The 12,830-nt window shown below is 31.1% G+C and overlaps 1 protein-coding gene across 1 annotated transcript; it reads left to right on the forward strand.

Annotated features, from left to right (window-relative positions):
• The first annotated feature begins 9,845 nt into the window (after window positions 1-9,845).
• LOC136977365 (uncharacterized protein F54H12.2-like) lies at window positions 9,846-11,132 on the forward strand. Its single transcript, XM_067272825.1, has one exon. It carries the CDS (start codon window positions 9,846-9,848, stop codon window positions 11,130-11,132), a length of 1,287 nt encoding a protein of 428 aa, XP_067128926.1.
• Window positions 11,133-12,830: the final 1,698 nt, after the last annotated feature.

Genomic DNA, 12,830 nt, shown 5'->3' on the forward strand with positions numbered 1-12,830 from the left:
TGTCATAGTTTTCAAGTTATTGGACTTTATCTAGTTTTTTTTTGGACGGGTCTGACAGGACCCATGCGACCCTAAGTAAGAGAACGATTTCCTAGCGACTCACGGAGGGTTAAGGATTTTTCCCAGTCTGTTTTTGAATACTAGTCTTGGATACATGTTCTATCAAACCTAAACTGCCATTTTAGTGTCATGCACTTGGTTTATTTTAGAACGAAATAAAAATTTTGATATTATTTCATGTTCTTTTTTGGTGAAAAAATAGTACTGTAACCCGCGTGACAAACTTACTAATAATTTGCTCATTTACATAACTAATAATTTGCCCATTTCATGTTCCCATAGAAATAAATGTAAAATACGATAATTGTATGAGAAAAGAACTTAAAATAGAAAGTTAAAGGCAGCTATATACTGACAGTTGAAAAAAGAGCGCAATGGAAAAGCTAATTGCCACCTCCGTGCTCCTCTGGAGTGAGTACTCTCAAGACGCTCCCACTAAGGCGATAAAAAATGGCGGAGTAGATCGATGGAACGATTGTACGTGTGTGAATGAGGTTTGATGGCGGTTTGCAATGGCCAGTTGTACCCTTCAAGAATAGCATCTCTCATTAAAGCTCATCCGGCTAATGTGATTGTACCTATTGCAGCGAAAAAACTAAGTGAAGTGATTGTTTGGTTCCTCCTGAATACCACGAAGTCGCATTGTGGATTGTCCCCCAAGGTGTAAAAATCTATTGTAGAGTATTGCCGAGAGTACGGTAGATTAACTGGTCTTTCGACTTCCTATCTTCGCTAGTAGCTAAAATCAACTAGAGACAAATGTTACCACCAGGGGCATTGCAATCACTACAAGAGCGCTAGATCGAATCTCAGTGAGGTCGAATATTTTTTTTTTATTGAAAGTTATATATAACCTTCGAGTTCGATTTCATAATTTTCTATGAATTTTATTATAAGAATGAAAAGGCTTTTATTTAAACCCAAAACCAGGTTTATGGATAAATAAATGACACTTAATAAAACATTAAACACCTTCCATCGCTGAGAAATGTTTATTTAATAAAGATTGATATTCAGTTAAATGAATGACAAGGAACAAAACTGACATAATAGTACAATTATTATACGTTAAAAATTTATTATACATACAAACAAATTATATTACACATAATTATAATTATAATAGTAATTATTATTATTTGCGCTATTAAAATTTACTTTAAGTGAGAAATTTTTCTATGTTTTTTACTTTCAATTGATGAAATAAATGATTGATTAATCGTTCGCGTGAAAAAATGCAATCGACAGGTAACAAAAAAGTGCAAAAATCTGGAGGTCAAGTAGGACTTGTGACCAGCATTGTGGCATCCTATCATCAATGTAACAGAACACTGATTTAATATAATATCCATTATTGAAAAATAAACATTCATGTTTGGGTTTGTTAATTGTTCACATACTTTGCTTTCTGCCCAGTACATCAATTGGCAAAGCTTATAGCTTGGATATAACAAACCTCCTCGAGATTTGATGAATGTAAATGTCTTCTCTGGTGCAGCATCTTCAGGTTTTGCTGTTAATATATTTTTGCATTCATCACAACCAAGTGATGGCAGCAGATGACGAACAATGTAACCTCCTAAATAATGTAAAATAAACTTAAATGTTTCTGGTGCACAATAATCGTGATCTAATAATTCATTATCAGTAGGATCTCCACAGGGCAGGCTTGGATTACAAAGCAAATTTTGTAAATGTTCTTCCAATTGTTCTTGAACTTCCTTAAATGGTTTTTTATGACTCTGAAGAAGATTTTTTAAAGTAACAAGGGAAGATCCAGGATCAGTTTGAACTGATGCTCGTTTGGGAGGACGAACCAAACTGTACACAGTCATCAGTCTATACAGGTATAAGAACTGTACTGTTGTGGGATGAGAATTGCTTCCACTTCCTTGTCTTATCATTCCAAAGAAACGCTAATTGAAAAGAAAACATAAGTTAAGAGTTTAATACAAGATTATATAATCATTACACTAAGTCAGTTTTACCTCTAATGGGTCCTGATTAAAGTGAGCTGTCAAGATATAATATGAGTTTGGAAGCAATTGTTTAATGAGTGCTGAGATACTAGTTAGCGTCAAGCGTAGATTTTCTGCTGTCTGGTGGCTCAAAAATCCCTTTTGATCACTGCTTTCAATCTGTAATCTGAATGTTTCCCATCTATTTAACCATTCTAGAGATTCTTCAATAACCTATTTTAAAAAAGTTGTTTATTAAAACATTTATAGTTTTTCCTAGTGAATCATTACTATTACCTTGAGATCATTTGAATCATGTCTGATTCCATCCTGTGGCAATCTGCGATTTAAAGCATCAAAAAGAGCATTGATGCGACGTATGAAACTTATTGTAACATCTGCATTCTTTAGGCTAGCAACCTCACGCTGTTTATAAAACAGCATAGCATCAGCAAAAGTATTACTAAATATCTATAAAGAAATGAGATAAATAAAAGTATTCTTATCAAATCAGATTATATAAGTAAAAAAAAAAAAAGTGTTACTTGAGCTGCCAGCAATACACTCATTCTCTGGAAGTTATTCGGATTAACATGTATTTCAGTTACTTTGGGACATGCCTTTAATCCCTTTGGTAATTTGGAATCTTCATCAACAACTGCTTTAAAATGCTGTAATTCTACCCTTCCTTCAGGAAACTAAAAGTAAAAATGAAGAATAATGCAATGGCTTATATTATAAATTAGGTGAAAACACTTTATTTTCTTAGTTTTACCTGAAAGTATCTACTTTTCAAAAGATTGTTTCGCATACATTTTAAAATATGTGGTACATCAATAATTGCCAGTACTTGTCTATCTGCAGCAGGATTTGTAAATGAGCATTGTACATTATTTGTGTCTGCACAAATTCCTAAAGTTTTTAAAGCTGCTTTGTTTGTGCTGGCACCATCACAAACTATTGCATTGACTATTATGCCACACTGCTCTAAATGAATAATTGCTTGCAAAATAAGTTTTGCAACAGTAGTACCTGGGACAGAGCTTTTTGAACAGAATGTGCCAATACATTGTACCCAACTAGCAAAGTGAGGTCTGAACATAAACACTAGGCCATGATCACCTGCTGTAAATTCACTCTGTGGCAACACAGAATTATCACCACAATCAACAAGTCCAATCATTTCACCAGTAGCTTTTGAAAGTTCTATATGTTTTTGAAGTGTAATTTCATCAAAAATTAAAACTCCCTGGCATTCTGTTTGTGGAATAGTCTCCAATTTTGACTTTAAAATAACAAAAAGATCTTCATCAAATCCAAATTTGGCATTAATGCCTCTGATATATTGATGCAGTGTAGACTGACAAGGTAAAGGCAAGTAATCATTATTTCTCAAAAATTCATAGACAGATGGTGACCTAATTTTTAAAAGCAAACAGTCAAGTAACCAATTAATGTCATATCTCATACCCTTTTTGCTTTTTATATGGCATGCTTTCAGCATGTGCTCTATTACAAGTTTCTGTCTCGGTGGTAAGGAATCAAGTTTATCAGCTGACAACTGTTTTATTTTAAGTTCAGCATTTTCTTGATGAAGCTTGAGATTTTCTGTTTGAAGAGTTTTCAGTTTCTTCTTATAGATCATCTTTTGCTTTCTGCACCGATACAAATCCTCTTTGACTTTTAACAATTCAGACTGCAAAGCAGAGATTTTATTGACATATAACAGCTCAGGATGCTGTGTAGTTGCTGCTTCAGATGTGGAGGGTTCTTCTATTTCATTTTCTACAGTTGTTACTTGAGAGTGTGTATCATGCAAATCTAATGATTGATAAAAAAATATTAAAAAAATCAGACAATTAATCTTAAAGTATTTATAAGAAAAGTTAGGCCACAGAGAGATAGCCCTCAGTGAATCACAGTGGGTCTCACAAACCCAGCTCAATCTTTAGTTAGCATTTTTTAAATATAAAATGTTCCTTAAAAATACTGAAAAAATTTATATTTTTTCAACTTTTCGGCCCGATCAACATGAGATTAGAACGTTTTTTTTTATTTGATTTTACTTAGACTAGATGTCTTAAGCTTCCAATCGAAAAATTTATATTAAAACACAGGGTCCGAGAGACCCACTGCAACTCAGGCAAGGGCAAAAAGTTACATGGCTCACTAAGGATTAAGATTACATAAAAAACATATAAATATTTACCTTTGGTATTGACTTTTCGGTATCTCTTCGTAGATGGTTCTTCATTTCTTGTGAGACATCGCGTTGATCGTTTTTGAGGTACAGACTTACTAATGTACTTAGGACAATTAGGGAAGTTTGATGGATATGCATCTGACGTTAATGCCCAGCGATCTCGTGGAATTTCTACTTTCTCTCCATTTATAACATGGGAGTAGGTTTTTAAAATAAATCTACTCGCAAAATGTACGTCACAAACATAACATTTACTTGTTAGCATCTTGTCGTCTCGTGGAATGCATCGCATCCACTTCTCAATCTTATCGCTAGGAACACGGAAGAAATGTCTCTTCTCGTTCGATGACTTATATCCTGCCTTGCATCCTGGCACAAAGCACGTTGGCATTTTTATGTAGCTAAAAAAAACAATTATTATAGGTCGAAATCACTGAGTTCCGTAAATCCAAAGCAAGAACAACGCTCTTCTGCGAACAGTGGCGCAACTAGCGGCAAATATTGTCTCTAGCTAAGTTTGAACCGAGAGCTCGCACCAGCTGGAAATCTTACTATGATTTATTCTATAAATCTAAACTCATACGTCGCGACATCGCATATTCAATATAGCATTCAAGTTCGAAGATATTACAATTCAACAGTGTTTTATAAAAGAGTTAAAAAGATAAAAAGACCACGATATCCGCACCGGGAGTCACCCATGCTAGCTACGCCACTGTGACTTTGCAGCTTGTTTGGCAAGACGGTCAGCGGTGTCGTTCCTCGAGAACCCGCCGCATCGACCCGGAACTTATTGGAGATTAACGAGTTTTCTCGGGGCAATGAGTAAATTATACAGGGTGTTATATGAATTAAAGTTCCACTTTGGAAGATGCTTTGAGAATGGCCATAAAGATGGAAAACTACTGGGATCAGAATGTTAGTCAAAACTTGATAATATTGGTACAGGACGTCGATGCGATGTTTAATTCCCCGCCGAAAAAACAAAAAAGTTTCCAAAAAGCTCACTTGACTTAGAGGGAAACGGGGGGCGCAGTATTGCAATATGTGTTTAACGAGAATAAGACATTGAAAGACATCGGTTTTAAGAAATATTTTTTAATCGTTTCTTAAAACGTGTTTACAAAAAGCATGTTCAATGTGGCATCCACCATTTCCTTGAAAGCAAGTTAAATCGCTTTACTCTGCTTCTGCAACAGAATTGTTTAATAGAAATTATTCTGTTTCTCCTCGTTTGTACAAGTCAATAGATACGTGTATTGCTGCGGTAAATAATTTTTTTTTCGATATTCCTGATAATCTCCCTATTGTTTTACGTTATTTTAAAGTTAATGATGAAATATGGAAAGGAAATGGAAAATTCGGTTTTATAATTGTTGACGAGAATGGAAGAATTTATGAAGTTAGTAATAAATTATATTATTCGTTCGAGAAATGTTCAGAAGTTATGAAAGAAATTTATATAGAAAGGAACAAAAAGAATATATTAATATTTAGGGAGATAATTTGTGGATCAAAGCATTATAAATTTACTAAAGCTTATAAGTTTGATTAATATGTATTTCAAACATCCTAGTAACTGTATAATCGTTGGACCTTCTCAATGCGGAAAGACAACATTAGTGAGAAAAATTATTCGTAACAAAATTTATGAAAATACATTAAAAAAGATTCTATGGTGTTATTCCGTATATTTACCGTTTTTTCACGAGGAAAAAGATGTTACATTCATGTATGGCTTACCTGAATCCGTGCAAGGATGGGATTTAATAATAATTGATGATTTGATGCATGAACTCAGTTCAAAAACTGCATTTTTGTTTACAACAGAGTCTCATCATTATAATGTAAGCGTGATCGTAATAATGCAAAATTTGTTTCCAAAAAATAGAATTATGAGAGATATAACTTTAAACACGCATTATTTGATATTATTTAAAAATAATCGCGATGAAAGTCAAGTAAGTTGTTTGGGACGGCAAGCTTTTGCTGGTAAATGTGATTTTTTTTATGGATGCATATAAAAAAGCGACAGAAAAGGAATTCGGTTATTTGTTATTAGATTTTCATCCTAAAACGAATAAGAAATTTTCTGTGAGAGATTCGTGTTTTCCTGACGAACAAGGTATTTTTTGGATATACTTACCAATAAAATGAAGAACGTAAAGAAAAATTATCATATGTTAGCACTTTTGTCTAAGACTACTCCTTCTCAACGAAAAGCAATATTGAAAGAAGCTACTCCGGATCAAATTAAAGTTTTGTGTGAAATATGCGATAATTTGCGGAGAGGAAATATACCTGCCGATGTTCGTAAATTACAAAAATATAAAAAAATTATCAGGAAATTAAGTGAAAAAAATGTTCCTTTAAATACTAAGAAAAAAATTTTAGTTAATCAATCTGGTGGATTCCTTCCTCTTCTACTGGCTCCGTTATTGTCTATGGCAGGTGGACTAATTGGTAAAGTAATAGGAAAAAGAATCTAATGGCGAAACAAATGGCTCTTGTCCCTCCTGAACTGTTGTCGGCATATCGAAAACCTGAAATAAGAATTGGTAATAATATCGAAGAATTACTTGAGACTGGTGATTTATCTGATGATAGTAAAGTCAAATTATTAAGTCAATTAATTTCGAGATATCAGAGAACAGTTCATGCGCCAAAAGAACCTGTTAGAGTATCTGTTGTATCCGACAAAATCGAAGAAACGGAATCTCAACCCGAAGAAAAAGCTGTCGATGATGCATTTATTAAACAAATAATTTTATCTGTACCGCAATTATATCAAAAATATATACCACATTTAATTGATAAGTTGAATCAAAGTCATTACGGATGGAATTCTAAAGGTGAATTAACAACCGATGGAAAACCTATTTTTGGAAGTCATATAGTAGACTTAATTTCGTATGTAATGAGAAATAGAAAAACCGCATTAGTTCCTGTTGGTTTTAACGAATTTTGGGACGGTTTAAAGAAAATAAACATTCCTAAAGAGTGGATTGGAAACAAAAGTTTGACAACATTACCTGAAAAAACACAGTATCAACCAGCATCAGTCGAGACTCCCGAAGAAATTTTCTCTCCAAGACTATTTCACCAGTGGAAAAAATCTAAGAGGAAGAGGAAGAATAATTCCGAATGGAAAAACTTTTAAAATCGATATACTATAATCCTAAATCTCCAGCATCTTTTGGTGGTGTAAGTAAATTAGTTAAAGAATCTAATTTACCACAATCTGTTGTTAAAAAATGGCTATCTTCTCAACTGACTTATACACTTCATAAACCTGTAAGAATTAAATATTCGCGAAGAAAAACTAAAAGTTTTTATCCTAATGACTTATGGCAAGCCGATTTAATTGTATTAAAACAATTTTCTAGATTTAATAATGGAGTAAAATACTTACTAACTGTAATCGATGTATTTACTAAGTATTGCTATGTAGAACCAATAAAAGATAAAAAACCTCAGTCAGTTTTTAAAGCTTTCAAAATCATTTTTAGAAAAAACATTCCAAAAAATTTACAAACTGATAAAGGAAAAGAATTTTATAATAGATTAGTAAAAAATCTTTTTAAAAAATTTAAAATTAATCATTATTCTACTCATTCTGATACAAAAGCAGCTGTTGTCGAAAGATTAAATAAAACTCTGCGGAATAAAATATATAGATTATTTACGTATCGTAAGTCTTTTAAATATATCGATAAATTATCTGATATTGTAAAAAGTTACAATAATAGTTTTCATAGAAGTATCGGTATGTCTCCGTCAGAAGTTACCCCTCTACATCATAGCATGATTTTCGAAAAGTTGTATGGTATAAAAGGAGGGAATACATTTAAATTTAATATTGGTGATTTTGTTCGAATCTCGAAAATACGTAAAACATTTAGTCGAGGATATCTACCAGGTTGGACAAAAGAAATATTTGTTATTCACGATCGTTTTTCATCTCATCCTCCGACGTACATATTGAAAGATTTAAATAATGAAATTTTAGAAGGAAAATTTTATACAGAAGAATTACAGAAGGTGACAAAATGATGCAGTCTGACTTTTTTGTAACTCTGATAAGCAATGCTAGCATGGATTTATTTCCTGAAAATAAGCAGTCTAATTTCACTGTGAAAATGAGTCCGGCTATTGATTTACATGGAAAATGGGTAGTCGGTCTGAGCGAAGTTATTATTCCTAGAAACTGGTTTAACATATCTAATCATAACAATGATTATACTATTACTAAGCATAAAATTAGAAGAGAAAAAATAGAAGATAAAACATATACGATTCCACTAACTACAGCTAAAGAAAATGAAGGAAAGACGCTTTTCGATTGGATAAACAATAATATAGTTTCCTTAACTGGCTCTAACTCGGTAGAATTCGTTTTAGACAAGGATTATAAAGATGTAAAAATAAATGTGAAGGAGGGATTCGAGTTGCATGTTACAAAAGACAGTGCTCACAAATTACTTTATTTATTAAATTTTCCACTGAAAGAAATTATATTTAAACAAGACACTTCAAATTTAATATTGCGGACTGGGTCTAAGGAATATCTATCAAATCCCGTATTTTACAAGGATCAATTTATAATTTTAATAGAAAGAAATAAAAAAGTTGTTGAAGAAATCGATGTAGAAGAAAAAATTTTTATTCCTATTGGATTATATTCATCAGCTGAAAAATTTCTCGGAATTTTTAAATATATTAAATTAGGATTACTGCCTAATAACAAAATCATTTTAAAAGTTCCTAAAAATATAACGATTGAATTTGGAAACGAATTAAAGGATTTATTAGGATTTAAAACACAGAAATTTTCAGCAGGCGAATATGTAAGTGAATATCCACTTGAATTGTCTGCAGGAATTTCAGAAATTTTTATTTATTCAAATATTGTTGCTTCTCATCATGTGGGGGATATAACAGCTCCTCTTCTAAGAGTTATACCAGTTATGGGAGAAAAGACCGATCAAATAGTTAAAGTTTATCCCTCACCTTTATATTTTCCTTTGAAAAAAAATTATATTGATACTATTGAAATCGAGTTGAGAACTGCCGGTGGAAAAGAAATTGTCTTTTTTGGAGGAAAAACATTATTAGTTCTATCTTTTAAGCAGTTATAAATAGTGCTTAGTCTTATTTGTTAATATTAGTTCATGTTTGAAAGTACAAAATGAAGCTCGATCCTAAAGATTGTATAAATTATTACTGTAATCAGGCGGGAGGAACGATATACAGACCTGAGTTACGATTTCCTCTCACACGACAATTAGGAACAGGGAATTATTTTGCGGGACAGCAAATACAACGAGGATATGGATTTTTTGGAGATTTATTTCGTAAATCAATTCCTATTCTTAGTAAAGTAGGAAAATATCTAGGACGAAAAGCATTAAACTTTGCATCAAATGTTGGATCGGATGTAATTAGCGGGAAATCATTCAAAGAATCTACAAAATCACATTTAAAAGATATTGGTTCTGAAATAAAAGATGATGTAATTAAAAAAGTACAAGGCGGATCTGGTATAAAAAGAAAACGAACGAAAAGATTAATTCAGTCGCAGAATAAAAGGCGAAAACTAAAAGATATATTTACTGAGTGAGAAAATGGATCCACACTCTTGTCCATGCACCAAAAGTGAGTTGGATTTATTCAGTACAGTTTCAACTCAATTAGCTATTGACAATACATCAGAAGTTATAGTACATCCTGTCGCAACAATTTCGGATAGTCGAGCACCAATTGAATTTTATGTATCCGGTTCTGGTGAAAATTATATCGATCTACATTCAATTTATCTACATGTTCAAGCAAAAATTGTAAAGAAAAATGGAACAGATACTGCTGTAGATGAAAAAGTTGCTCCTGTCAATTATTTTTTAAATAGTTTGTTCTCTCAATGCAGTGTTTTTCTAAACGACAAACAAGTAATTTCACAGGTTAATTATCCCTACAGAGCAATTTTGGAGGCCTTATTATTTTACTCAAAAGAAGCACAAGAAACCTTTTTAACGAGTGCATTATTTTTTAAAGATACTGCACAACATATGGATTCCATAGAAAATAATGAAGGAATGGCTAAAAGATTTAATATTGGTAAACAAAGTAGACTAATAGATTTAGTTGGACGACTTCATATTGATTTATCACATCAACCTAAACTGTTAATTAATAATGTTGATTTACGAATTAAATTAGAAAGATCAAAAGATAATTTTGCATTAATGGCAAATAATGATGATTATAAAGTCATTATTAAAAATGCATCTCTAAAAATTAATAAAGTAGATGTTAGTTCATCAGTTCAAATTGGAATAGAAAAAGCATTGCAAACAGGTATTATAAAAATGCCATTCCGCAGAACAGATATTAAAGTTTTTACTTTAAGTAGTGGAATTCAGTCTACAAATATATCAAATGCTGTTATCGGTCAGTTACCTTATAGAATTACAATTGGTTTGGTTTCAAATTCGGCATTTAATGGAAATGTAAAATACAATCCTTTTAATTTTAAAAATTACAATTTAAATTATATATGTTTATTAAAAGACAATCAAATGATTCCCCCAAAACCATATACTCCTGATTATACAAATAAAATATATGCAAGAAATTTTATATCATTATTTGAAGATATAGGATGCATTAACCATCATAAATTTACAAATATATCTTACGACGATTATAAAGATGGCTATACTTTATATTGTTTCGATCTTACTCCCGATCATTCTGCATCAGAATCGCATATAAGTGTTAATCAACAAGGAAATATCTCAATTGAATTAAAATTTTCAACTGCAATATTAGAAACGGTGAATGTTATTTGTTTGCTGGAATATAATAATACTCTAGAAATTGATCACTCAAGAACTGTGTTTGTGGACTATTAATGAATACCATTACTTTATGGAGACTGGCTTCAAGTGATTCGAAAATAAAAAGGACTTTCGGAGGTGTTTTTGCATCTGATGACTTACCCGTTCACATTGCTAATCGTAAATCGTTTATAATTAATTTAGATGAGAAAAATAAGCCTGGGAGTCATTGGGTATCTGTGTTCTTTACCGAAAAAACTTGTTTTTACTATGATAGCTATGGAATGAAACCGACAAAAACGAAAATTATAAAATTTATAAAACAAAATTCTAAAAATTGTTGCTGGAATAATATAGTTCATCAGAGTTTATATTCAACAACTTGCGGATATTTCTGTTTGTATTTTCTATATAAAATGAATAGAAATCAATGTTTAAAAGAATTAAGTACAACTGACAAATTTTATAACGATGAATTTGTAAAGAAATTTGTTAAAAATCATTTTTACTTAGCACATCCGAGTGCAATAATGTATAATCAATCTTGTATTCCCAATTGAAAAAATAATTAAATTATATAAAAAAATTTTGAAATTATTTATATCTAGATATATACCCAATAAATTATACCTTATAACTACTTCTTTGTAGCAAGTATTAAGTGCTGAATTCCTAGCTATAGATATTTATACTTAAATCCAAACGCGATGGTTATTATTAAATTACCACCCACCTTTAAATATTAATAGCACCTTGTGCTTCACCGAGTCAACCTTTTTTAGTTAGTCGTGTTAGTACCCATTAAAGAACATTAATTAGAATCCATCTTATTCATAAAATTATTAATTGGAGGTATCCTTTTCTATTATTAATAACATTGTATACACAAAATTATTACGAATATACCTGTTATTAAAAATACTGTCATAAAAATATTACATTCACACACCGTACGTTATCTTTTTATTTTGTGTCTAGCGATAGTATAAATAATACCGGTGTGTAAGATGACCTACTCAAACACACGTCAGTGATCCAGATTAATACATCGCCTGAAAACTTTACTACATACTAAGAAAAATGTCTTCAGAAGGAAGTATTATTTTAGATTTAAATAATTTTATACTTTAAAATAATTCAATAAATATAATGTTAAATTATAGAAAGTTGATTATGATTTAAACACGAAAACAAAGTTTTGGTAAAAAATAGAGGAGCCCAAAACCTAAAAATATAGAAATCAGGAAGTTTGAAAAAGCAAAAGTTTTGCCTTTGAAACCAAAAGTTTGGTTAGAACCAGCTAACTCTAGCAATAAAGGTAAATCTTCAAAAAATTACTCAGTTTAACATCAAAAAATGTGAAAATCAATTCATGGAGGTGGTAGAAATTCCATTCTAACACATATGTTCAGCTTGACCAAAAAAGAAAGGGGAACTATCCAACCTAAACAAAATAAATATATTAAATTTAACGACTTTAAATTTTATAAAAAAGCCTTTGATGCAATGAACGACAATTTAGAGAAATGGTGTACATGTATAAAAATATGTCTTTATAATTTAAGGAAAAAAGCGTTTAGAGGTTATGCCTAAAGACTTATCGTTGCTCTCATATTTTAGAAAATTCTGATATACCATCTGTTCTTTTTTGAATATAAAATAACATCTAGTATATTATAATATTTTAGCTAAGTAATAATTTGTTGTTTAGAAAAAATTTTTTAATAAATTTAAAAACTAAATTAGTTAAAATATAAAGATAAATGATATTAT

This window comes from Centruroides vittatus, unplaced genomic scaffold (genome assembly GCF_030686945.1).
Source record: "Centruroides vittatus isolate TY-2023 unplaced genomic scaffold, ASM3068694v2 contig_456, whole genome shotgun sequence".
Taxonomy (NCBI): Eukaryota; Metazoa; Arthropoda; class Arachnida; order Scorpiones; family Buthidae; genus Centruroides; species Centruroides vittatus.

What these genes read in the sequence shown, in the direction of transcription:
- LOC136977365 (XM_067272825.1), top strand. Translation starts at nt 9,846, where the DNA reads ATGGATCCACACTCTTGTCCATGCACCAAAAGTGAGTTGGATTTATTC.